The sequence below is a fragment of the Rousettus aegyptiacus genome, unplaced genomic scaffold, assembly GCF_014176215.1.
Source record: "Rousettus aegyptiacus isolate mRouAeg1 unplaced genomic scaffold, mRouAeg1.p scaffold_m13_p_3, whole genome shotgun sequence".
Classification (NCBI taxonomy): domain Eukaryota; kingdom Metazoa; phylum Chordata; class Mammalia; order Chiroptera; family Pteropodidae; genus Rousettus; species Rousettus aegyptiacus.
The window spans coordinates 1,593,080-1,617,311 of NW_023416306.1; the positions used below are offsets into that span (position 1 = coordinate 1,593,080).

At 61.9% G+C, this 24,232-nt stretch overlaps 4 protein-coding genes and 5 non-coding genes across 10 annotated transcripts; 7 read left to right on the forward strand and 2 right to left on the reverse strand.

Moving 5' to 3' along the window:
* Positions 1-4: 4 nt before the first annotated feature.
* RPL7A (ribosomal protein L7a) lies at positions 5-3,375 on the forward strand. The gene is made up of 8 exons (XM_016153013.2): positions 5-137; positions 733-853; positions 1,379-1,528; positions 1,796-1,936; positions 2,147-2,226; positions 2,532-2,662; positions 2,932-3,001; positions 3,177-3,375. The coding sequence occupies exons 1-8, from the start codon at positions 135-137 to the stop codon at positions 3,279-3,281; spliced, it is 801 nt and encodes a 266-aa protein (XP_016008499.1). The 5' UTR covers positions 5-134; the 3' UTR covers positions 3,282-3,375.
* LOC118601102 lies at positions 547-621 on the forward strand. The gene has a single exon (XR_004950197.1). It is a non-coding gene; the product is annotated as a small nucleolar RNA SNORD24 (small nucleolar RNA).
* LOC118601103 lies at positions 1,223-1,297 on the forward strand. Its single transcript, XR_004950198.1, has one exon. It is a non-coding gene; the product is annotated as a small nucleolar RNA SNORD24 (small nucleolar RNA).
* On the forward strand, positions 1,981-2,055 carry LOC118601100. The gene has a single exon (XR_004950195.1). It is a non-coding gene; the product is annotated as a small nucleolar RNA SNORD36 (small nucleolar RNA).
* On the forward strand, positions 2,392-2,464 carry LOC118601098. Its single transcript, XR_004950194.1, has one exon. It is a non-coding gene; the product is annotated as a small nucleolar RNA SNORD36 (small nucleolar RNA).
* Positions 2,776-2,842, forward strand: LOC118601101. Its single transcript, XR_004950196.1, has one exon. It is a non-coding gene; the product is annotated as a small nucleolar RNA SNORD36 (small nucleolar RNA).
* On the reverse strand, positions 3,361-7,355 carry LOC107514862 (surfeit locus protein 1). 2 transcript variants are annotated; one of them, XM_036218209.1, is made up of 9 exons: positions 7,280-7,355; positions 7,126-7,177; positions 6,156-6,283; positions 5,994-6,076; positions 5,148-5,333; positions 4,392-4,464; positions 4,138-4,300; positions 3,783-3,864; positions 3,361-3,703 (listed from the first exon to the last, which is right to left on the reverse strand). In XM_036218209.1, exons 1-9 carry the CDS (start codon positions 7,334-7,336, stop codon positions 3,634-3,636), a joined length of 894 nt encoding a protein of 297 aa, XP_036074102.1. In that variant the 5' UTR covers positions 7,337-7,355; the 3' UTR covers positions 3,361-3,633. The 2 variants fall into 2 exon arrangements, with proteins under 2 accessions (XP_036074102.1, XP_036074103.1); XM_036218210.1 differs by having other exon boundaries at positions 3,370-3,663.
* An 82-nt stretch (positions 7,356-7,437) lies between these two features.
* Positions 7,438-11,687, forward strand: SURF2 (surfeit 2). Its single transcript, XM_016153011.2, has 6 exons — positions 7,438-7,539; positions 7,631-7,785; positions 8,444-8,547; positions 10,627-10,815; positions 10,966-11,126; positions 11,582-11,687. The coding sequence occupies exons 1-6, from the start codon at positions 7,462-7,464 to the stop codon at positions 11,663-11,665; spliced, it is 771 nt and encodes a 256-aa protein (XP_016008497.2). The 5' UTR covers positions 7,438-7,461; the 3' UTR covers positions 11,666-11,687.
* A 312-nt stretch (positions 11,688-11,999) lies between these two features.
* SURF4 (surfeit 4) lies at positions 12,000-24,181 on the reverse strand. The gene is made up of 6 exons (XM_016153010.2): positions 23,994-24,181; positions 16,787-16,973; positions 16,054-16,130; positions 15,429-15,472; positions 14,797-14,983; positions 12,000-14,277 (listed from the first exon to the last, which is right to left on the reverse strand). Exons 1-6 carry the CDS (start codon positions 24,039-24,041, stop codon positions 14,011-14,013), a joined length of 810 nt encoding a protein of 269 aa, XP_016008496.1. The 5' UTR covers positions 24,042-24,181; the 3' UTR covers positions 12,000-14,010.
* Between the last annotated feature and the right edge of the window lie 51 nt (positions 24,182-24,232).

Sequence of the window (24,232 nt, forward strand, 5' to 3'; positions counted from 1 at the left end):
GGCCGGAGGCCCGAGAAAGGAGTCCTGTCTCTTTAAATCTGAAATCCCGCTCAGGCTCCAGTTTTCGCGATCTCCGAGGTCGCATACATATTTCCCACAATTCCCTTTCCTTTCTCTTGCCTCCCGCCGCCAAGATGGTGAGTAGCTTAGCGATTCGCGTTACCAGCGCTGCTTTCGGGTCTATCCGCTGCCATCCTTCTCGGGGTGCGGCCGCACAGGGGTCCCTTTACCGCCTAGAGGAAGGAGAGCCCCGAGGGGGCCGGCACGGAGGCGCTGGGTCGAGCTAGACTCCCCGGCGCCCGGGCCTGGGGAGGAGGAACCGGGGGTCGCAGCGCCGCAATGCGGGGCGTGGAGCAGATGGCGGCCGAGGCGCTCAAGCGCCCTGGGGGCCCCTCGCGGTCCTGGGAGCCTGCCTGGGGGTCTTCGGCGAGGGGTTCCGGGTCCACTTTTGCTGCTTCTGGAGCCGGACTCCAGGGGCCACTGCCTCCCTTGGGTGCATCTCCCTGGGACGGGGGTCGCCGCGGAGAAACGTGGCCGTCAAGCTCGTGCAGATGATGTGAGAGAATATTTGCTATCTGAGTGCCGGTGCGGACATACCTAACCACCAAGATCGCTGATGCACGAGCAGCGGGCGGCGCCGGCCACCGGGTTGTAAGGGAGGCGGCCGAGCCCCACCGCCCTCCAGAGAAGCTAGTGGAGCACAGTGGGTTCACGGGTTTTTCTTCTCCCTAGCCTAAGGGGAAGAAGGCTAAGGGGAAGAAGGTGGCCCCGGCCCCTGCTGTCGTGAAGAAGCAGGAGGCCAAGAAGGTGGTAAATCCGCTGTTTGAGAAAAGGCCCAAGAATTTTGGCATTGGTAAGTTGAATGAAAACGGTTCAGTTCCCGATGAAAAATGGCAGTTTATCGGACAGAAGGTTACGTTGCGTATTAGTGGGTTTGGAGTGTAGGTTGCCTGGATTGGAACTCGATTTGCCGCTTTCTGGCTATAAACTGGGTTCCCCTTGAGTGGGGGGCAGTGGAGTTACACGGTTCAAGGCCGCCTTGTAAGCGTCCCAGCATGTCTGGGCGCTGTGCTCAGTCATGCTGGCCTTGGGGGTTCAGCGTGGCCGTCAAGAAACGAGCTCTCCCAGAACAGCACACTGACAGCGGTGCCGACGTGCGCCTCGTGTGCTAGTTGACTGGGGGAGAGGTGTCGCTGGCTCCTCTTGCGGCAGTAGGTGTTTGTGCAGGTGATGGAAAAGAATATTTACCATCTGAAAGATGGCGATGACACTTGGAACCACCAAGATCGCCGATGCTCCTCCACCCTTCCGCATGGCCTCAGTTATGAACTTGACAAGGAGTTTGAGCCTCATTCGAGCATTGCCCTTTACTCCCCAGGACAGGACATCCAGCCCAAAAGGGACCTCACTCGCTTTGTCAAATGGCCCCGCTATATTCGGCTGCAGCGGCAAAGGGCTATTCTCTATAAGCGGCTGAAAGTGCCTCCTGCGATTAACCAGTTCACCCAGGCCTTGGACCGCCAAACAGGTGAGGTTCTGTGTCATAAAGCTAGCACGGGGGAAGGGACTTCTGGGAAGGACACAGTTGTCATCTTGCCTTCGGCAGAACTGGATTAAAATTTAGATTTCTTTGTTTAGCTTCTAGAACATAAAGGTGGTATAATTGGGGAGGTCATGTACGTGGCCCGAGATTTTTTGAAGCACAATTCATGTTCAGGACAGTGACCTAGCACTTGTTAAGTGTCAAAGATTAGAACGTAAAGTTATAAGCCTAAACTAATGATTATTGTCCCAGCCACTCAGCTGCTCAAGCTGGCCCACAAGTACAGGCCGGAGACGAAGCAAGAGAAGAAGCAGAGGTTGTTGGCTCGGGCTGAGAAAAAGGCCGCCGGCAAAGGGGATGTCCCCACCAAGAGGCCACCTGTCCTTCGAGCGGGTAAGTGTCCCTTCCCTTAAAGATGAGTGGTGGGGCAGGCTATTTGGCAGTGATGCACGAATTTCTTCACCTAGAATCCCTGTGAAGAGTCAAACTCGAGCTTTTTAACCCTGAGCCGTAGCTGGGCCCACTGTAGACCCGTTGTGAGCAGAGCAGCCACACCTGCCTTTGGGCCCCCACGTGCTCATGCAGACTGGTCATGTGTTCTAGGGGTCAATACTGTCACCACTCTGGTGGAGAACAAGAAGGCCCAGCTGGTAGTGATTGCGCATGACGTGGATCCCATCGAGGTAGGTTTGACTTGCTTTTTAGCATTGACTGCTGACCTCTGATTGGGTCTCTGTCAGTACTTGGAGGATAAAGTTTAATACCGAGTCTAACGTGTTGAGAGGCTAAAGTGGAGTGACCACTTTTCATTTGAGGACAGTACTGACTAGGGATCCAACTTGTGGCTCTTGCAATGATGTGAATTTCTCACTGAATTAAACTTTGAAGTGCAAGTACATGAGCTTTTTAACCCTGAGCAACTGCCACCGAACTAGCTTTTACATTACTGCTTCCGGGCAAAATAGACTGAGCCAGCGCTGTCTTCCAGCTGGTCGTCTTCCTGCCCGCCCTGTGCCGGAAGATGGGCGTGCCCTACTGCATCATCAAGGGGAAGGCCCGCCTGGGGCGCCTGGTCCACAGGAAGACCTGTACCACCGTGGCCTTCACGCAGGTTAACTCGTGAGTACTCAGCGTGGCCCACACTCTCCAAGAGTCAGGAGGGGACCACCGCCCCACCCCGGTTCACTTTATCCGATAGGATTTTACTTTAAAGATTATATTTACCTGCACCTTTGCCACTGATGGTTATGAATTTCTTCACCTGAATAAACCGTGTGGTCATATCGTATCTGAGGCAAAAGGTTTGCTTTGGAGCCAAAAAGGAAGTCATTCTTGTTCTACGGAGAGTACCCCGGAGTTTGACCTACGTCTCCCCTCTGACTTGTTAGGGAAGACAAGGGAGCGCTGGCTAAGCTGGTGGAGGCTATCCGGACCAATTACAACGACAGATATGACGAGGTAAGCAGCAGCTCTAGACGACACAGCATCTAGGGTGAGTCAGGCCGTTACCGGACTGGCTTGTTCTGAGAAGTCGTGTTGGGGGACCAGCTTGGAACGACCAAACAGTAGCGTGAACTGACTTTGAGAACCTCAGAAAGCGACAGGCCACTCACTGCTGCTCTTGTCATTGCAGATTCGCCGCCACTGGGGAGGCAACGTCCTGGGCCCTAAGTCAGTGGCTCGCATTGCCAAGTTGGAAAAGGCTAAGGCGAAAGAACTGGCCACCAAACTGGGCTGAGGACACAGTCGCGTGTTCTGGCTGAGCACCGCCACACATTTTGTACATAAAAGTAATAAAAATTCTTTCAGCCACTGTCGATGGCGCATTTGGAGTTGGTGATTTACTTTATTGTCAGTAGGTTTGGGGTGGTGGCGAGTACATTTTCAAAGCAAGGCCCTTACTCTCCGCAGGGCAGGAGCTGTGTCGGACCCAGCGTGTACGCTATGTGTTACCTCGAACTGCTCAGTCACGTGTGCACTGGACTCTGATCCCCCAGGTGTTCTGATCAGCCCGTTAGCTAGTTCACTGAGGTAGAAGGAAGGCACGGCGACGCGTTTATACGTGCACTCAGTGGCTGTAGCTAATCTTGTCACGTGCCAGGGGTCCGCCGTAGGAATTTCTTAAACCACAGGTACGATGTGGCCGCACAGAGGCCATACCTTGGAGTTAAAGTGAACGGTGAACAGGTTCTGATGGGGGAGGGAGGGGGGGTGGGGAGCGGCTGCAGACGGGACTCACCAGGTGATGATGTACTGCATGTGCTCGTTTCTCAGGGTGACCCTGGTCTGCCCTCCGATGGGTCCTCCAGGGACTGTGCTCTCTGCAGAGACCGTGAGTTCAGTGTCCCTGATCTCAGTACCAGCTGCTTGGTCAGCTGTTTCCTTGGAGATGTTTTAGCCCTTTCCCAGAGCTGTTGCTTCAGTAGGGCCTCTGATGTACAACCAGCACCGCCCCCCCCCCAGCCTTCCCTCCCTCCCAGACTTGCTAAGAGAACAGTCACCCCCTCCCCCAATGCTAGGACGGAAGCAGCTAGATGCCCAGGGTTATGAGGAAGGCGGGGCAGAGCGGGGCTGGGCTGGGCATGATGACATACTGAAGTCGGCATCAATGAAGATGGGCTCTGCGCCTGTGAGCTTGGCCATGGCCTCCAGGTCCCGGTAATGCCAATGGTTCCGTTCTGGGTTGTTCTCAGGGACAAAGGGCTTCCTGGTCTCTGTCAATCTCACCATCCCGACCAGGTCCACTTCTCCCTCCACCTGAAGGAAAGGTGCTCTTCAGAGCCCACAGGGGGACGGGTCTCACCTCCCAGGGCCCTGCTCACCTGAGGGCAGAGTCCGGGCCCCATACCTGGCCTTTCTGCCTCATCTCAGGGTTCACTCTCTTCCTCGGGACAAACCCTCTATTCACCAAGATGGTGATCCTAGAGGAAAAAAGCCAGCCAAGCAAGTCGTTTCAGGTGGGGAAGGGGTTTTAGGTAAAGATCATGAACGGGTGGGCCTAGCACACGGGAATGACATATCTGGGAAGGGATCACAGCAGGACTTGGGACTGGCGGCGGGGGTGCCTCCCATCCCTGGAAGGTAGCCCCCACCTCCACCTTGTGCCTGCCCACTGCGAGGGCAGCCAGTGACCTCGGCCAGGGCCAGAGTTCGGGCCCCTTGAACCAGTTATTGGAGTAGCTGCCTCGTGTCCCGGCCCCACCTCTCCTAGCCAGGGAGCCGCCAGGGGCACAGGGGGGCCCACCCCAGACCTAAAAGCAGGAAACTTGACAAGGGTGCCAGGGTGTCGCTGGTGCAGATACCGGAAGCGCAGTGTGCCTCCTGGCACACCCTTTCCCTGGACTCCGGGTTTGGCTCACTTAGTGCCGGGGAGTGGCGGGCGGGCTGGGGGTGGGAATCTTCCCTGACTTATCAACAGAGCTGGGGGTTCCCTGCTCTCAAGTTGCTTAATAATGTCAGTTACAAATCTCAAACTCTTCAAGGACTGAACCCTTCTGTGTATTTGGAGCTCCCAGGGTCTCCCAAGACAGACTGAGGAGGAAAGGTGCAAATCAGTGCCCCGTCTGCATGAGCAGGCCAGTCGGCTCCGGCGAGTCCCGCTCACCCCAGGTCAGTGCAGTGGAAGGGGGTGACGACGTGGGCACCACTCTGGACGGAGGGCTGGCCAGCCTCCCGGGCCTCCCGGGCTGGGTCCACCATGGTCCGTGGCATCATGTACAGCTCCTTGGAGTGGTCGAAGCGCCCCCTGACCTTCACTGGCCTGTACTCCAGGTTTTTCAGTTCCATTGGGCTGCAGGGGAGAGGGGAAAGGGGAGGGCCCGAGGCCCAGCCGGGTTCACAGGTCTGGCGGGAAGATGCGCCCTCACACGGGGCCGCGAACCCCAAGACTCTGTGGCCTCAGAAGCAGGAGGCGCAGGGAGCGAGTGCCCGTCAAAGGGGAAGTGTCCTTTGATGCCGCACGGTCCATATTTTCAAAAGAAGCTTAAAACGAGGGCTCACGGTCCATATTTTCAAAAGAAGCTTAAAACGAGGGCTCTGCGTGAACTTGGTTAAAGGTGGAGGCGGACACACCACCTGCGAGCACCCCGCTTACTCCCCTGACGGAAAGCTTTGCTGACAGAGCTGTCCCTTCAGGACAGTGCTTTGAAATGAGGGGAGGGCACTGGCATTTTAGGGCAGTTTCAAAATGTCACTCTCACTTCAAAACGTGACATTGCCTGTGTTACCTGTCAGCTAAGAATTACTGTCTAGGGGCCATCAGCACTGGGGGCTCCCTCAGGTATACTGGTCCTGAAAACACGGTGAAGCCCAGGACCACAGGCAGCTTCCCAAGGGCGGCAGGGTGCCAGGAAACCCAGCAGGACCAGCGATCCCGAGGGCTCCCATCGGAGGGCCAGGCTGCGCTGCCACCCCCGGCGAGACCCGCCCCGGCCGGCAGCGCCACACTCACTCTGCCGGCAGAGGGACAGGCTCGGCTGCGACTCTGGACTCCAGCTCTGCGATCAGCTTCAGCTTCCACTTCCGACGCTGGATCTGCGGAAACGGACGAAGCCCACGCACGTGGCAGCAGAGTCGACAGCTCTGCGCCCCCAGAGCTAGGGCCAGTCTTTACCTGCCATGTCCCCAAGCCGAAGGCGGTCACAGGGATGAGAAGCAGGAACCACTGAAGGAACGAGTCCTCTCTGGCGGCCGCTGCCTCCGCGGCGGAACTGCGGCGCCTGCTTGGCGTCCAGGCCAACCCTAGAAAGTTTTAGCACACCCGGGGGGCTCAGAAGCCCCAGAACAGATGCCTGGGGAGGACCCAGCAGTGCTGCCTGAGCGCGCACACAGGCGTGAAGACCGTGACCTGCCGTCAGAAGCCAGCTAGCAGCACCGGTGTCACCCGGCTCCCAGACCGGGACGCAGCACATGGCACTCGGTGGGTGTTTACTGACTGACTGAATAAACGAGACCTAGGGGTTGGTCCTGGCTCTGCCAGCAACTTGACCCCGAGGGGGGGCCACGTGACCACCCCATGCCTTCTGCAGCGGTGGGCTGAGATGCACCAGCACCGGCCACGGTGCCTTGAGGGGAGAAACATGACAGAAGCTCAGGTTTACAGAGCTCCCCTAACGGATGCTTTCTCATTGCTCAGCCTTAAAAACGTGGATCAATGTACACAGAAAGCGCGTTCAAGCTCTCCGACGGCGCATCCCGTCAAGCGAAAGCATCACGGGCCTGAGGGAGCTGAGAAGCAGCCGGGGCCGGCTACCGGACACCTGCGCGGTGCACAGCGCTGGCCCCCGGCGCGTCGCCTCTGCCCCAGCCCGCAGGCAGCGCGCACACCGGCTGGATGTGCTTTTCTGTAGGACCCTGCCACCTGGGTTTCCATCTTGGGGTGGCTCTCCTCAGGCGGGGGAGACGTCAGGGTGTTGCTTAACGTCTCCCGCCGCGTGTGCAATACGGCGGTGCGACAAGAGGCAGCCCCGGGACTGCCCTGCACGCAGTCGAGCCTCCTTTAAGAGGCACTGGGTGTGATGAAGGCGATCAGAGCTCATCTGCACCGTGGAGGACACGGCGGCTCTTCCCGGACGAGTCCTCACCTGCGCGCGAGGGAGCCCCAAGGACGCTCCTCGTGACGGCGCCAGCTGGGACCTGCGGAGGTGCCAGGGGCTGGCTGAGCAATGGCGGTCTGGGGCGCGGGACCCCCGCCCGGCCGCCCCGCCCCGCCGCGGACCCCGGGCCCGCCCCGCTCACCGGCCCCGCACCGGCCGCGCGCAGCAGCCGTCCCAGCCACCGCGCGGCCGCTGCCATCGCCCCGCCGCTGAGGCCGCGGCCGGGGGGCGTGTGCTTCCGGGTCGCCGCCGGGCCCCGCCCCGAGCCGCAGCCCCACGTGGTTCGCGTGGACTCCAGCTTCCGGCGCCGCGGCCCGGCCCGCCATGGACGCGCCGCCGGCGGACGTGCGCGCCTTCCTGCGCGAGCACCCGAGCCTGCGGCTGGAGCCCGGCACCGGCAAGGTCCGCGGGGCGGGAGCCCCTGGCTGCTCCCGGGGCCCCCCGCAGCCCGCCCCGGGAGTTCCCCCCGACCGTCCCACCCTCTCGCCCGCAGGTGAAGTGCTCTCTGACGGGCCACGAACTGCCATGTCGCCTGCCCGAGCTCCAGGTCTACACAAGCGGCAAGAAGTACCGGCGGCTGGCCGGCGCCGCCCCGGCCTTTGACTACGCCGAGTTCGAGCCGCACATCGTGCCCAGCACCAAGAACCCGTACGTGGGCGGCACCGCGAGGGGATCCCGGTGGGGGGGACGGTCCCAGCCCGAGTCCTGCCGCCGCCGCCGCCGCCGGGCGGTGGACGCCAGTCCGCGCCCCGCCCCCCGGGCGAGCGGCCTCCTGCGCGGGGCGGTTCTCCGCGCCCACCTTCCCGGGGCTGAGGAGACCTGAGATGCGGCTGGGAGTCCTGGAGGTCCCAGGTGAGACCCATTTCTGCTGAGCTTGGTTCCTCTTTTATAAACGAAAGGTATGTCACCTGGGCCTGTCTGCTTCACAGAGCATTGGCAGCGCCTGTGCTTTGTCACTGAGGTTCCGAACGAGGTCCATTTCCTATCGTCACTTTCGAGGAGAGCTTTGAGCTGAGAGAGTGTGGTTGATAGGAACAGCCCAACGCTGACACGTCCAGGACCCCGCCAGGCTGTCGTCCACTCATTTTCACACCAGGCACCTGGGGGCGGGCTAGGCCACCGTCTGTCCCAGTCCGTGCTTCTCCATCCTCTGGCAGAGTGGAACTGCTCCGCGGTTTAGACTCCTGAGGCCCAGGCCGCATCTTAGGCCCCCAGCCTGCTCCCACCCCAGCATCTGGCGATTCCGACACCGCCCGCTAGGGGGCGCAGGTCGAGCTCTTTGCACACTGGTCCCCTTGCCCCGTAGGCGCCAGCTCTTCTGCAAACTCACCCTGAGGCACATCAACAAGGCCCCGGAGCACGTGCTGCGGCACACGCAGGGCCGGCGGTACCAGAAAGCGCTGCGGAAATGTGAGTGGCCTTGGAGACACAGCCTGCCCATCGTCACGGGTATTTGGGGGTGTGCCTGCCCTTCCCCAGGATGAGCCCCCTTAGAGGGCAGAAGTGCCTGTCGGTAATCCTTTAGCAATACTTGGTAGATGCACCGGCCTGGGCCTGGTACAGTGACAGTGGCACAGAGGGACAGTGGTAGAGACGGGCCCGAAGCAGAAAGCAGACAGGAAGTCCTCATCGAACATTATCGATAGGTTTTGCAACTTTAAGCAAAATGATCTGTAGTGAAACCAGTTTTACCGTTGGGTAATTGATATAAACGAGTTTCTTTCCTGCGGTATCGTGTCGATGTCATAATGAAGGCTCATTGGAGCACCTGCTGTCACGGGAGCCGAGGGAGCCAGGAGGGCCTGCCTCAGGCCAGGAAAGGCTCCCTGAGGGCTTCTCCTAGGCTGATACTTGCGGGACAGGCGGAGTGTAGGGGAGGGCTCCAGGGAGCGGACAGGGTCCTTGCGAGGTCTGAGGCAGACACACGCTTGGCTGAGGGAGGTTCTAAAGGATGTGCCCTCGTCGTGCCCCCTTGCGCTCTGGCATTAGACAGGTAGGTGGGGACAAGGCCACACAGGCTCCCAGAGGCCAGATCAGGAGGACGTGCAGTGAGGACTCATCGAAAGGGTTAGAGCAGGGACCGACCTGACCCACCTGTGTCAGCATCACTGTTCCCCGAGGAGAAGAGGAGGGGTGGGAAGGAGTGGACAGGGGGACACTCGGGGGCTGTGCAGTCATGCAGGCGGTGGCTGGGGTAATCAGCCGGGTCACAGGTGTTGGCAGGGAAGATGGACCGGTGTGGGCAGCTTTTACCTGTTTTGTAGCTAGACCCGCTAGATGAGGGAGAGAGAGCTATCCACTGAGTCCCAAGTTCCTGGCCTGAGACCCAGTAGGTGACGGAGGGCATGCAGTTAGGGGCACTCTGGATAACAGGCTTTCCTGAAAAACTGAAAGTACAATGTGGCCATTTTAAGTCGGAGTGGGGTCAGGGAGGGTAGCTGCTGAAGACATGGACTGGCACGCAGATGACGCAGGTCACTGACAGGTGGTGTGTGCGCCCAGGGAGCCAGGTGAGAGTGGACGGGGCGGGGCCTGCACACAGCCCAGGAAGGGGAGGAGGGACCAGGTGGAGCAGTGTCGGGCAGAGAGGAGGTTCAAGGAGGAATGGGCTCTTACCAGGGGTTACCAAAGGGAAGACGAGACAGGAGTGACCTTGAAATTGGACAAAGGTAGCTGACCGGCACGGTGAGGACAGCCCGGCTGGAGTAGAGCAGTGGACCACAGCCCCGTGAGGCGGGGAAGGGCCAGGTGGGACTGTCAGGTGGCCTGGATGATGGGAGGTGAGGGCGGCAGGTCCACAGGCTTCACCGCTTCCTGGTGAAGAAGCGAGGGCAGAAGTAGACGCTCTGGCCCACTGCATTGGTCTGTAGGTGTCGCGTGGCATCACAGGGCGACGCCACATGTGGGTTCTCTCTGGTGGTGACAAGGCCGCTGTGGGGCCGCGGAGTGGAAGGCAGATGAAGCAGGGTACAGGGCCCTGGAGGTGGCTGGAAGTGGCCAGTGACCTCGGGCCAGGGCCTGGCGGGGCACATCCACCCCACGAGTGATGGTGGCAGGAGCTGGGGGAACAGTCCGCGGTGCACGAGGGGACACTGTGACTCCAGCGAGGTCCTCCTGTGGAAGCCTCCTTCCTGCCTCTCTGTCCCCGGCCAAGGGTCAGGAAAGGCCAGGTGCCATCTGCCACCCTCCACTGCTGAGACGGGGCCTCAGTCTGCCGGTGACAGGCGGGCATGGCTTCCAGGCCAAGCTGCACTTGAGCCCTGGGCCCACTCGGCGCCCTCACAGCCACTGCCTTCTGGAGGCTGGCCGGGGCTGGAGGCAGGTGCTCAGTCCAGTGGGGCTGCCCTTCCTGCCCCTTGGGGCAGGCCCACCCCCTGGCCTCCCTCTTGCCCTGGTAGGAACTGAGCCAGTGGCACTGGTCTGTACTCGGTGGGTGGCGCATGGGGCCTGGAGGCAGGGGTGACACAGAACGGCCGGCCTGTCCCGCAGACGAGGAGTGTCAGAAGCAGGGTGTGGAGTTCGTGCCCAGCTGCCTCCTGCACAAGCAGAGGAGGGGAGACCAGGTGGGTGGCGACAGGCCACCTCGCCCGAGGGCGGCCTTCTGGGAACCCGAGTCCAGCGACGGTGATGGCGCAGTCCCGAGCGACAGTGACGACAGCATGACAGACCTGTACCCGCGTAAGTGGGAACGTGTCCCCTCCCAGTCCTGTTGGCACGGTTGTCCTCCGTCAGCAGCAAGAGGGTCCGGCCTGTCCCTCCCGCTCAGCCCCAAACGCCACACAGGTGGTCAAGGTAATGGGACACAGCCCGTCCCTCTGTTCCTTCCAGCTGAGCTGACCACCGGAAAGGACCTGGGAGGGGCTGAGCCCAGGGACAGCACCAACGACTCGCGGACAGATAAAGATGGGAAGCCAAGGCACGACAGAGAACAGGGCCCTGGGGACAGGGAGAGAGAGGCGGGGCGGGAGCCGGCCCTCAAGCGCGGGAAGGTGAGTGGCGGGCCGGGGCCGCTTCCGCGGAGGCAGTGGCCTTCGTGCCGGTTTCAGTTTCTTGAGACGCTGAAAGCTCTGTGCACAGCTAACCCCCAGCAACGACGCGGGTGGCTGGGGCCAGGGCTACACTGGTGGGGGCGGGGGCTGCTCCCGTCTGCAGGGAAGTGGGCCCCACGGGCCAGGGTCAAAATCCCCGGCCTTGAGAATGCAGCCAGGCGAGCCCCAGCACAGCGCAGGGGCCTGGGAGGTGGGGCCGGGCGCCACCCTCTGCCTTCTGCTGGGCCAGGCTGTTCATCCCCTTTGGTAGATGAATAGGAACAGGTCTAAGAGAGGTCCAGGTCTTTGTTGCGAGATTTGGGAATTCCAAGTGCTGCCCGTCAGGAGCCCGTGGGCGGGGAGGCCTACTGGGCACTTTGCCTTGGAGCTGATCCGGGACTCTGTTTCCAACACAGAAGCAGTTGGGCTCATCACAGAAGAAGTTCAAAGGTCACCACTGCAAACCTAAGCGCTTCCGCTCTTCCAAGCAGTTGGGTTAATAAAGCGTTGCTGGAGAACGTGCGTCTCGAGCCTTTGGAGACTCCTCCAGGCGTCTCGCCCCAGGTCCTCTCCCCGCTGCCCTCCAAGCCGCTGGGGCGGCCCCAGCTTTTCTCCATCCACGCTGTCCCTGAGGGCAGGGCTGGGGCTGTCCCACAGATGTCATGGTCCCATCCCCCTGCACCCAGGACGCAGTGTGGACCCCGAGGGAAGAACCGTTCTGGACATGGCCTCTGAGGGTCCTCAGCGAAGCCTTGAGGGTCCGTCTGCTCACTGTGGCACCTGGGGCCCCGGCAGGTCCCACTCGACCAGACAGCACCAGAGGGTCACACTCTGTACAACAAATGCCATTATTTATTTTTATGTGTTTCCAAAAATCAGAACGTTCTGAAACACAACTAAGATATAAAATACAGCATAAAATGAGATTTATACCTATTTTCCCACAAAAAGCAAAAAATTTTTCAGAAATTGTTTTGCCAAAACTAATTGGTAGATCCTACTTTCCACCCCTCGCGACCATGGCATCTGCCCCGGGCCCAAGCACTAGCCCACTTGGGGCCTGGGAGGTGGGAATGACCTTGGCATTGAGGATGACCGGGGACAACCACACCCCTTGGCCTCCTGGGCTCACAAACTGACAAAGGTCCCCACACACAGTGCTGAGGACCCCTACCCTGCCAGAAACTGCCACACAGAGACCAGCTTGGCGGTGCCGTTCAACGGGGCTGTGATGCTATGTTGACGGGGACGGGGTGCGGGCCAGGAGGCCAGCTGGCCCAGGCTGAGTCAAGGAACCACCCTCCGTGCGGTGAGCCTGCGTGGGGGGGTAGAAACGCCCTCCTTCAGCCACTGCCCGTCTAAACACGGGATGAGCCGCAGCTGTGGCTGGGACACAGGCGGGGTGGTGACAGGTACGCCCTCACTCCCCTGGGGTTAGGCAGGGCCAGGCTGCAGAGCCAGGCATGGGTCTAAGGGCACTGGGGGACAAACGGCGGCCTCTCCTGCGTGCCTGGCTGACGGAGGCGTGGGGGCTCCTCGCCTAGCTAACCCTGGCTCTGGCCTGGAGGGTAAACGTGGAGGCCGGGGTGGCCCTCCGGCTTGCACACTGGGCCGATGGCCGCAGGAAAGAGGCTGAGGCCAGGCTGAAGGACCTCCAGGTCCCAAGTCCGGTCAGCTTGGCCAAGTCGCTCTGCCCCCTGGAGCTCGGGGAGAGAGAGGACGACGGGAGGTGCAGAGATGTTCCGGCTGCCCCAGGCGCCTCCACTGCAGCAAGGACGAGCGGAGAACGGCAAGGGGCACGCACGCCGCCCGCGGGAGGAGAGGCAGCGTGAGGCAGCGTCGGACCACGGGGCAGGGGTCAGCCCCGATCCGTAAGGCATCACAGCTAAGGAGGGGCTGGGCTGCACTCAGCATGGCAAACAGGCGAGCTGAGCAGGCAACAGCCTCGTGAAAACGTACGTCGTGGCTGTGCAGCCTGGGACCGTCCCGTCAGGCCAAAGAAAACCCGGCTGACGACCGGCCGCGGCGAGCTCTGCCCGCCGTTCTGGCCGAGGCCACGCGAGGCTGCGTGTGAGGTAACTGGTCTGTGAGCCGGCGCTGCCACTGCCCTGCTCCTCCCAAGCCAGTCACTGCAGGTCCCTGCAGGCTCCGGGCTGCTTCCCCGAGAACTTCCAGAATCTCCGTCCCCACCTTGAGTCACCTAAGTTCCCCGTGTGACCCCATAAAAAATCGTGCGCCAGTCCGGGTCGATTTTTTGATTAATCAGCGTCTTTTACCAGAACCGTCACTCTAATCCTGCCTCGTGCCTTGGGGGTGGGGTTTTCCTGGGTATTTTCGCTGTCCCCGTAAAGTGTACAATGCAGGGCAGAACAGTTTGGAAGCCACCGATGTGATTTTCAACCAGGGAGTTAGAGTGACGTTTGGCGGGGCCATCGCAAATCACGTAGTAGTTTTAGCTAAAAACAAACTTTAAAAAAAATAAGAGGGAGACTGCTTCAAATGATACACAGATGTATCTGCTCACGGTACAGCCTGAAGGCCCCCCCACCACCACCACCCAAAAAAGACAAAAAGGGATGAAGAGGCCACAGCCAGCCCGGCCACTCCCGCCAAGGGAGGAAGGGGCTACCGGCCGGCCAGCTCCGAACACTCCGCTCCCAGGTGGTGGGTGCAGAGCAGATCTAGCCATCAAATTTCATGTGTCTGCAAATAAAGTTCTCAAAACATCTGTGCCTTTACCAAGGGAGGGAGGGGAGGAGGATACAGAAATGCTGGCAGTTTTGTCGAATGCACCCCGAACCAGTCCTCGACGGCCACGGGTCTTCGCCAGGCAGGGAAGGGTCTGTTACCACTCTTTTTTCTTCTCGTCCATGGAGACGCCCCCGGGGCCCAGAGCCACCACCAGGAGCAGGCCTCCGATCACCGACATGGTCTGGAAGAAGTCGTACTTGAGAAAGTCGTGCATGGGCTTGTAGACGGGAATGGTCCAGAAGGCGTTGAAATACACGTTGATGACAAACAGCCAGACGACCAGAGTCAAGGCAGCCAGCTTGGTTTTGAAGCCGATGGCCACGAGAATCATCAGAGCTGTGCCCACCATGTTCTGGAGGATCTGCGGGGCGGCAGGTGAGGGCTCAGCACACGCGAGGGGCAGGGGACACCCTGCAGCGGCAGTGCCGGGAAGGGGTGTGCGGAGAGACACCCACTAGCGGCTGGGGACCGCGCTGCGGACGGGGACGAGACGGGTGCCACGGGGCCAGGGGCGAAGCCACGCCCCGAAGCACGCCAGGGTTTGGAGGACGCCGAAAACCACCTCCAGCCAGCAGGCCGGTGCTCCCCAGGGCTCGCCCGCGGGGGCCGCGACCACACCCCGCCCTGGAGCCGGCGCCCACCCGGCCGCAAGGGCGTGCGCTCTGAGCTCCCGGAGACGAGGAAGGGGCCCAAGACGGAGCCTGCGATGCGGCACCAGCCCCTCCAGCGAGGGCGGCTTCTTGGCACACCACAGCCTGACCGGTTTTGTTTCTCTTAAGAGGATCAAAACGGGGGCGGCTTCGTTCGAGCCCCTCGGCTCTGCTCGGCACACGCCAGGGACGAGGGGACCGCGCCCTCCCGGGCCCGCCTTGGTCCTTACCGAGAAGAAGCTGGCGTCGAAGTGGAGGAGGGTCATGAACATCAGCACCAGCAGGACCCTGCCCCCCAGCTGCATGTACTGCTTGGGGGAGCTCTCGCGCATGGTGGGCACGCCCGCGAACATGCTCTTCCCCTCAGAACGGGACTCCGCCAAGAGCAGCAGCAAGCCCCCTCCCAGGGCCAGGTTCCTGAGGGACAGAAACGCCAGGCTGATCGCCAGGGGTCAGCAGGCTCCACAGCGCCACCAGACCGGACAAGGGCGACCGAGCCAGCACGAGGCCACGGGACCGCAGACAAGTTCCACCTACGGAAGCTGCCCAAGACTGAAGACACGGATGTCGGGCCACCAGACACACCCGGAACACAGCCCTGGCCTCACTGTGGGCCAGCTGGGGCCCTGTGGGCAAGTGTGTTTCCACTCAGACCCCTCCGACCCCCAGTGAAATTCGGGGTTGGGAGAGACGCCCGCATTCACGTTTGTGTTCTAAGGCTCCGAGGGGGCTCCCAAAGGCTCTGCTGCCCTCCACCGGAGTCCCAAGAGCAGTCTGGACCCCAAGCGGTTTCTCCCGCCAACAGCTACAGTGCCAAGTCAGGGAGGAAGGGAGGTGGCCGCCCGCCACCGGATGCACGCACCTCATCAAAAACTTCAAGTCCCAGAGAATGCTGTAGGCAATCGTCTGTGGGGACAAGGACAGAGAAACTTGAGTCTCAGCATTTTCAAGCAAGCTTCTATTTCTACAGAATTAATAGCATTCGGCAATTTTACAAATATAAGCTACACAAAACCCAGGCCGGCTCCAAGGCCAGCCGTCAGGCTCAGCCCTTGTCAGGGTGCTGGTGGCCCCGGGGCCTGGTCCGTCGGAGCTGTGCCTGAGTGTGCAGGAGAGCAGCGCGGTGCTGAGACACCGTCTCTGAGAAGCCACATGCTCACGACCATCTGAACAGCGGGGTGCTGTTCGTTACGGCGGAGGCCGGTGGCCGCAAGAACAGCGCTGGCTGCAGCCAACCTCCCGATCGCGCCCCGTGTCAGAGGAAACTCAGGAAGTGGCAGAAGGTGGGTGCCCAAAGCCAGCACCTACTCAGGGGCGCCGTCTCGCTGGCTGTCAGCCCCCAGCAACCTCTCAGAGAAACCAGGAGTTCCAAGCAGGACACGCGGAGGGCTGCGTGGGAGCGAAGCCGAAACCTCACGGAGGCGCTTCGCGGGAGCTCCGCCCCGGCCCGCCACGGAGAAGCGGGCGCGACCCCCCGCCCCGCTTACCTGCAGCGCTATGATCCCGAAGAGCCCGAAGCAGGCGTGCTGCACGAAGTTCCGGCTCAGCACCAGGACACAGCCAGCTGGAAGGGAGTCGGGCGAGGCTCAGGGGTGCCGTCCCCGGCGAGGGCACGCCACGCACCTGGCCTCCCTGCCTGGCCTTCTGGTGCAGCAGCGGCCCGGCGGCCCACCCCGGGAAATGTCAGCTTGCAGGAGAACGGCCCACGGGCACAGGCCCCGCACGCACATCGGCTGCACTGTGAAGCGGATCCCGGGCTACAGAGAACGGGCCCGTTCCCAGTCGGCTGCCACGAGAGGCGCTAGGACTGGCTGAAAAGTGCAGGTCCCCTCCCGCCCCACGCACAAGGCAGGAAGGCCACCTCCAGGAGCAGAAGGCCAGTGCTGGCCGGTTCTCCCGTCCGTGCACCTGCTCTCTGACCGCTGGCTCCCGGCCCGCCCACGTCACCCACGTCACCCACATGTCCCACATCTCCCGCTCCAGCCAGTTAAAAACGGGCTGTGTCCTATTTCATCAGCAAGCCCAGCGATCAGCCCAGGGCCGGACACGGGGCCCGCCCAAAGGCCGGCGCGCCAGTCCCAGGCCTGGCGCTGCCCTGGACGGGGGCGAGGGGGCATGAGCGTGGACGACCATCTCGGGAGACCCTCGGAGTCATGCGCCGGCCCTGGGCGTCTGAGCAGCACGTGCTGCGGCCACGATGTCAGCGAGAGGGCCACTTACTGAGCTGCCCGAGCAGGTTGAGGAGCACGAAGGAGGAAGCCAGCAGGTAGCCGCAGCCCCAGGTGCTGTCAATGTAGTCCCGCTGCTCGCCCCACTGGAACCACATGCGGACGCCGTCCTCCAGGAACGTGCTGATCAGGCAGAGGCGCGCCACGTGCGGCAGGTACTGCTTCGTGACGCGGAGGAACTGCGGGCCACAGACGCTGGTGAGGCTGGGGTGGGGCCGCCCCAGCCCAGCCAGGCGCCTCCCAGGCGCGTGGGACTCCGCCTCCACTCCCAACACGCCCTGTGGCCCCAGATGTGCGACCACCCAAGGGCGGACACCCCTGCACGGGGCTGTCGGCTCAGACCCCGCAAGGGGACGGCGTTTTGCTCTCCTGTGGGCGCCTCTGTCATCTCAGCACACACGTGTCGGTGGCAGCCACAGTCGCAAAACATGGAACTGCCACAGGACACAACGGTTTCTACTCCCATGGCGCCGGCGAGTGAGAACCCCCAGATGGCAGCGAGCAGGCCCTCGGAGCCCACATGACCTGGGGCCGGGCCGCTCTCTCCTGCGGCGTCCTGCACTGAAGGCTGTTCAGCAGCTTCCCTGGCTTCTGCTCACCAGACGCCACCAGCAGCAGCCCCCCCCCCCCACTGTGACAGCCCAAATATGCCTCCAGACACTCCTACATGTCCCTTGGGGGGAGGCAGCAAAACCACCCCCAACACCTTAAGAACCAGCTCTCATTCTACAAACGCGAAGCTGAATCCCAGTGGGGAGGGGGCTCACCCAGAGAGGTGCTGACCTGGCGTTCCGTGCTGAGACCAGCCCCAGCCCGCTGGTCACAGCGGAGCCCCTGGCCTCCCACCCCTGCCAGCAGTGCTCAGAGCCGCTCTAGACGGAAGACGGCCATGTGTGCTCCTGAGGACGGTCCACTTAGGTGACAGACACGGTCCCAGGCCCAGAGGGCCTCACAGCTGGCCAACAACAAGCGCGTGTGTTTACACGCAGCCCAAGGCTCCAGAGCAGTGGGAGGGGGCGCCAGCCCAGGCGTGCAGTCGGGACCCTGGCACGCGCCCTGGTCCTCCACGGAGTCCCCATCCAGAAAGCTCAAGATCGGGCGTGGGCAACTGTGTGTGTGCCCAGTTGTGAATATACCCGTGAACTCGGTGTGGCTGATGGGAGGAAAGCTCTGGGATATTTTTAAAAGCCTGCGTAGGCCAAAGCAAATTAGGAACACGCTAACGAACGGATGGACAACTGTTTCAACAGCTATGAAATTCAAGCGTATAAAATCACTGGCAAATGTCAACGGGAGAGACACATTTATAACTTCTGCCTGCCAGTCATGCCATTTATGATGGCATGATTAAGAGACAAATACAAGTAGAAACCAAGGTACAAATGTCACCCGGGTGTACCATGTGCACTTTGTCTTACCAGATCATACGAACCTCTGATTCAAAAGGACAGAAACCCTGTAATATGTGATAACAGCACAGCCTGGGAGAAAGATCGGGCGCCACCCACGCGAGTGACATGTCAGCGAGCAAGAGTCTAAAGGGCGTCTGCAAAACTGTCCCCTTGGAGAGACGGATTAAGTCATGGCCCCCCTTAGTGCTGATCAGACCTCTTGTGGGAATCAATAAAGATGACTATGCGAGCATTTAATCATCGGCATTTCAAAAAGTTGCTTAGGAGCCCTGGAGACCGCTACAGCCGCCAGTCGCGGGCAGGGAGCTTCTGGCTGTTTAGTTCGACCGTTAGTTTGTCAACTTGGGCTCATCAGCAAAGAGAAGCCCGGCTCACCTGGGGGTGGGTGGAGGGAGGGAGGAAGAGGCTGCAAGCCAGGTGTCCGCGCTCCTCAAGTTTACTGAGCTCGAGCCCCAAGGGGCCAACCGCACTCGCCTGCCCAGCCCGACTCCCACGAAATGCTGGCAGAAGCCACGAGGAGAGACGACCAAGCGGGGCCGGGGGTGACCTCGGGCTGAAGCTGTGGCTGCCCTGGCTCTGACGCCCAACGGCCCGGCCAGTGCACTGTGACCGCGGACGAGCGAGTGACTTTGGGGGCCTCTGCTAGCCTTCCACAAAGTGAGGACGGCCGGCTTAGCGGTTCTTTCACCTTTTAATAAGCAGGAGGAAAGAGGAGAAAGGACCGTGTTTAAAAAAGAGGTCGCAAATACGAGTTCTGGGGTCCATGCAGAGAACACATGCAGGGTGCGTGTACACCCACACCCCGCATCAGATCGGGAGGTCTGGGGACAGCAGGCGCCACGCTTCCTCCCTTTGCTGCCTCATGGCCCGGAGATAAAGCACCCCTCGGCCTGGGGGAGATGCCCCGCCCACAACGCAGGCCTCACCTGGAGGTCGAGGCCCAGGGCAGCACAGAGAGGCTGGGCACACTCAGAGACTGGAGCCACGGTGGGGAGGGGGACCCCAGGAGACAGCGCGGGGACACGGGGACAGACAGCAGAGGTGTCCCGGCTCGCCTCCCAGTTGAAGCTGAAGGCCACTCCCTGCCCGGACCCCCGGCCGTCCGCACCAGAGGGGCCAGCGGGTCGGGCCCAGGCGCAGCGCGAGGCTGTGAGGCGGGGCCGTGTCTGGAAGCCCGTGGCGCGTGTGCGCTCTAATTTGAGTGTCTGGGCGAAGGGGATTAGAGAGCAGGGCGAGCCTGCCCTCCAGACAGGTGGCTCACTCCTGCCTTCCGGACGCCGCTCCGCCTGGGGAAGGGGCTGCGAAAGGCCAGGTGCACGTGCCCTGAACTGAGCAGGCGCCTGGTCCCCGAAGTCAGACGCGGCCGGGGCCCCGTCCCGCTGGCCGAGCACGACGGAAAAGGTGCTGATGGGACACCCCGCTTGGGTCGCATTCCCCCCGCGTCGCGGTCCCTGCTGTTCGGGACGGCGTCCCAGGGCCGGTGTCCACCCAGGGCGGCAGGGAGGGGCCCCCCTCAGGCACCCGGGCAGCCCCACCGGCGTCCGTGCCAGGCCGGCGTCCAGCACGCACGGCGGGCCCAGAGGGTCAGGGGCCACCTGCCGAGCACGCCCCCACCCTCCAGGACCAGGACATGACGGAGGCGCACGCGGAGCGGGGAGGGGCTCGGGAGGAGGGGTGACGGCCCGGCGCCCTGTGAGGCAGGCTGCGCACAGCGGCGCCAGGGCCCCTTGCGACCAAGCATGACCGGGCTCACAAGCAGTGACGACGCCCAAGCGACTTTGGAAATGTGGGAAACTGAGGTTTACTTGCAGGGGTTATTACTTTAGAGGACTGAAGTAGATTTAAGAAACGTGATTACACCCAGCCCGAGTCCTCACTGGGAACGCCGCGCTCACGCCACACGGCCACCTCCCTGCGGCTCCCACGCGGCACGGACACCTACTTCTCGTGGTGCTCGGGACCAGAAGGAACTGGAGACAGCAGCCTGCAACCCTGGTCGGCGGGAACACTGCAGAAGGCGACAGGCAGGTGAGCTGCCCTGTCCGCCGAGGGCCGGGGCTGGCCTCAAGGAACGCCTCACAGCCACGCGTCCTGGAAAGCCGGGGCCGCACAGCGGGCTGAGGCAGGCGGGTGCGGGCGCTCGGTGCGTCTCACGTGCACGGCCGTGACCCCAGACTCCCCGGCCAGTCCCCCGAGTGCAGCTCTGTAGCTTCATGCTGCGCCTCGAGGGACAGGGAGAAATGTCCACCACCCCTAAGCTGGAGAGATGGCCTTGCTTTCTCTACTAGAAACCCGTAGGTGACACAGAGACTAACTGTAGGAGAGCGGTGACAAGCCTTGCAGAAGAGACGATGGCGGCAGCTCACTGGCCAGAAGCGTCGCTAACCAGTCTCCCGGCGCCTCCGCCAGAGGCGGTGTGACCTTCCTGAACCTCCCGCCTAAGTCGGGTGAGCAGGGCAGTGAGTCCCTGCCTCTCTGCCCTCGCTCCTGACCTGATGGAAGCCCTGGGGGCGGGGGGTGACAGAGCAGAGGAATACACAGCAATGCTTAGAAGCCACCAGCCACCACACCCGAGGGCCGCCGGAGCTGTCAGTCCAGACCCTAACGCAGGGCTGTAAATGCCGGTTCAGGGTCCTGTCAAGGCCATTCTCGCTTCCGTACGCTTGACCAGAGGCCAAGGGGCGCGGCGCGCCTGTGGGTGACAGTTCCCAGGACAGGCTCTGTCATGCCGAAGGACAGGTAAAAACACCAAGTGCACACCGGAGAATGAGGCCCCGTGCGGCCAGTCGCCTGGGTGAGGAGCCGTCAGGCAGAACCCATTAGGTGCTAATACTGCTGTTTACTGGTGTGGATGTGCTCGAAGCTCCGTTTCCCAGGTTGGCGGTGAGTGCCAGCCGACAGGACTGCTGAGCTCATTAGCCCCTGGCCCTTCCGACCTGGTCCCACATGGCCCCTGAGTGCCCAGCTCCTGCAGAGGCTTCTCCAGCACCTGGCCTCCTGGGAGCACAGGACGCTGCCCCGGGCTGCACGGGGCAAGGAGCTGGATGCGAGAGACGCGGCTCGGAAACGGCCCGCCCACAGAACCGGGCCGGACCGCTCGCCTGTGCTCTCGCCTCTCCAGGCCCCAAGGGAAGGGCACAGCACGGCGGGGCACCGAGGCGTCCGGACTTGGGGGTACCAAGACACGGACTCAGAACTTCAGCCCACCACGTGCCGGGCCCGACCACAGCAGGCCTCCCTCTCCGCGTCTGAAGACGGAGACGCGGAGGCCCGCCGTGCACGGCCCGCAGGGCGACACGAGGGGTGCGCACGGGGGGCCGGCCCGGGGCCGGGGCCGGGGGCTCAGGGCCTCCTCGGGCCCCACCGCACGGGGGGCCGGCCCAGGGCCAGGGCCGGGGGCTCAGGGCCGCCTCGCTGCCAGGGGCCGTGTGGGCCTCCTCGGGCCCCAACCTCAGCGGCCCCGCCTTTCCGGTCGAACCCTGTCGCTGCGTTTCTGCCGACGTTTCCTCAAGGCAAGGCTAGGAAAGAACGCTAAGTCACACCATCCGATCGGCGACCTCGCTATTTCCCCGCTCTCCTCAAATTAGCTCACGTTCATTTTAAAGGCCTGGCCTTGCAGCGCCTCGATGATTGGCAGCTTTGCTTTAAAACCGTGTGGAGAAGAGTTAAAAACACACCACCCTGGCTTGGCCGGGTTTGTCCAAAGGAAGCCGCGACTGGCTCTGCACCCTGTTGTCTGCCGCGTCCTCCGTCATGCCAAGCCTGCCTGTGGCAGAGGAGGCTCCTGCCTGGTTTCGAAGAGCACCAGGGCTGCTGCCCACCCCCGAGTCACTCACGAAGGGGCACAGAGGTGTCTGCTGACGTCCCCTGCCACCGAGGGGGGCCCGGCCCCCCTGGCTTTGAGGCGCACGCCCTCTGACAAGCGCGCTCTCCCCTCCCTGCATGTGCCGGAGAGACACCGGCCTGTCCAGCAGCCTCGCCCTCCTTCCCCACGGGAACCTGGTGCTGGCCTTCCTGGGTCCGAAATTCTGCTCCATTCATTTAAAACGAAATGCACGGAAAGCGAAGAAAGGAGGAGTATGTGAAGAGAGCTGAACTTTTTTTCCGTAGGGTTTATCATTTGGTAGTTGGCAGCAGCTTGACGTTTTATCTGGGTTCGGTTATGAAATTCACTTGCAAAACCAGGGTTTTCCAGGCTGAAGAGCAAGCGTCTGTAGCCCTAACAGTCCCCTTGGCTAAAAGGAGCCCCTTTCTTAGGGAGCTGCCACATAGGGAAATAAAACTAGGTCACTAAAACTATGTCAATGAAAACTGAAAAACCAAAGGCCGACTTGGTTCTCGAGAGCTTTCAATATGAATTGCTTCAGCGAGGAATACAATTTTTAAAATTCTGTCTATAAACACAAATCATGCCCTTAAAAACTACTTCGAGTTGCCATACTCTCCCTACCCCCTCCCCCAAGTCAGTTTTAAGACATTGGCTCACGGGAAGGTGGCACACTGAGAACCCAACTATGAGGCCACGCGAGAGAGAGAGATCATCCCTCGAGAGGAACGGGAAATCGTGTTCACCGATAACAGATCAGAAAACGCTCGCTTATCGAAAAAGAAATCGCACGCGCGCACACACTCCCAGGCTTCCAAGGCGCCCAGCCCCAGAGCAGAACGCCTCGCTTCCACCCCCATTAAAGTTAAAAACTTGACCTCGCCACTTTGAACTCTGGCAAAGCCACACACACATCAAGTGAACCAAGGCAAGAAGGGCGACTGGTCAACACCGGACTCGCCTGCAGGGAGAAGCCACCCATCTGCAGACACAACATAACGGGACACTTTTCGGAGCATAAGCCACGCGGTAAACAACCCCAGCCCGGCCTCTCTGTGAAGCAAAGCGAAGGAGAGGGTAGAACCCCGCAGGACCCCTTCCAGGATCCAGTCTGCCCTCCTGGTGGCTAACACTTTGAATCATTATCACCCACCTGCCTGTTTCAGGGGCTTCCCTGTCACTCAGAAGGCCACCCGCACGCTTCTGGAAGGAAGAAGGCCCAGGAAGACCGCCTCCCCCTCCTCCCAGGCTTGTGTACAGACAGGTACCCATTCAATTCGGTGCCAGGGCAGAGTGCAGGGATGGCAAATGCTGAGTCCCCCCATCTGGGAAGGAGGAAATAAAAAGTGCCGTGGCTTTCTGTAGTTGGAGTGCACACCAGGGCACCCCCTTTCCTCGGACGGGACGCCCAGTCTCCAGGCTGACCGGCCCCTGCTCAGGATCAGAGCTTCTCGCCCCGCCTCCTGAATGCTCAGTAAAAGGAAAACCGTTTAGGGACCACCCCAATAGCTGGGAAACGGGGGTGGGGGGAACGCCTCCCGAGCCCCCCAGGAGGCGGGGAGGCAAGCACTCCCGCCTCTCACCTTTCAGAGAGGCCGAGGCCAGGCTGGGGAAACAGGTCACCCGAGTTGGGGGACGAAGCAGGGCCCGAGAACATACCCCGAGCCCCGGCGGGTAGCGGCAGGCTGGGCCCGGAGGCCAGGTTTGGGGGTGTCCCAGGCGGCGTGCGCGACGAGCCCAGGAGGGAGGGCCCTGGCTGGGGGAGGGGGCGGGATCCCCGGGGTGGGATCGGGAGGGCTGAAGGTGCGACCCAGGCCTGGGGGCGGCCCTGCGGGGCTCGGGAGGGGTCCTGGCTCCGGGGCGTTGGGGCTCGAGGCCGGGGCGGGGGCGGCGGGGGCCCGGGGGAGGGCTCCGCGGGAGGGGCGCCGGGGCGGGAGGCCCACCGGGCCCGCAGGCCGCACCTGGTCGGCGAAGTCCTCGGCCGTGCCCATCAAGTCGTTCTGGCCCATGGCGGCGGCGGGAGGCTCGACTCGCTCGCTCGCTCGGCGTTCGGCCCGACGGCGCCCGCGCCCGCGCCCGCTGCGGCCTCCACAGGAAGTGCCCGGCGGCCGGCCTCGCTCCTTGTCGGCGGCTCCAGCGGCTGCCACGTAGGCCAAGCCTTAAAGGGGCCGCGCCGCCGGGCCCGCCCCGGCCGCGCCTT

What these genes read in the sequence shown, in the direction of transcription:
- RPL7A (XM_016153013.2), top strand. An exon ending in GCCCAAGAATTTTGGCATTG is followed by an intron (nt 854 to 1,378) that starts GTAAGTTGAATG and finishes TTTACTCCCCAG; the next exon opens with GACAGGACATCCAGCCCAAA. An exon ending in ATGACGTGGATCCCATCGAG is followed by an intron (nt 2,227 to 2,531) that starts GTAGGTTTGACT and finishes GCTGTCTTCCAG; the next exon opens with CTGGTCGTCTTCCTGCCCGC.
- LOC107514862 (XM_036218209.1), bottom strand. Translation starts at nt 7,336, where the DNA reads ATGGCAGCGGCCGCGCGGTGGCTGGGACGGCTGCTGCGCGCGGCCGGT. An exon ending in CCTGTCCCTCTGCCGGCAGA is followed by an intron (nt 5,334 to 5,993) that starts GTGAGTGTGGCG and finishes TCTCCCCTGCAG; the next exon opens with CCCAATGGAACTGAAAAACC. An exon ending in ATGCAGTACATCATCACCTG is followed by an intron (nt 3,704 to 3,782) that starts GTGAGTCCCGTC and finishes TTTAACTCCAAG; the next exon opens with GTATGGCCTCTGTGCGGCCA.
- SURF2 (XM_016153011.2), top strand. Translation starts at nt 7,462, where the DNA reads ATGGACGCGCCGCCGGCGGACGTGCGCGCCTTCCTGCGCGAGCACCCG. An exon ending in TGGAGCCCGGCACCGGCAAG is followed by an intron (nt 7,540 to 7,630) that starts GTCCGCGGGGCG and finishes TCTCGCCCGCAG; the next exon opens with GTGAAGTGCTCTCTGACGGG. An exon ending in CCAGAAAGCGCTGCGGAAAT is followed by an intron (nt 8,548 to 10,626) that starts GTGAGTGGCCTT and finishes CCTGTCCCGCAG; the next exon opens with ACGAGGAGTGTCAGAAGCAG.
- SURF4 (XM_016153010.2), bottom strand. Translation starts at nt 24,041, where the DNA reads ATGGGCCAGAACGACTTGATGGGCACGGCCGAGGACTTCGCCGACCAG. An exon ending in TCGGGATCATAGCGCTGCAG is followed by an intron (nt 15,473 to 16,053) that starts GTAAGCGGGGCG and finishes TTGTCCCCACAG; the next exon opens with ACGATTGCCTACAGCATTCT. An exon ending in TCGACGCCAGCTTCTTCTCG is followed by an intron (nt 14,278 to 14,796) that starts GTAAGGACCAAG and finishes GCCGCCCCGCAG; the next exon opens with ATCCTCCAGAACATGGTGGG.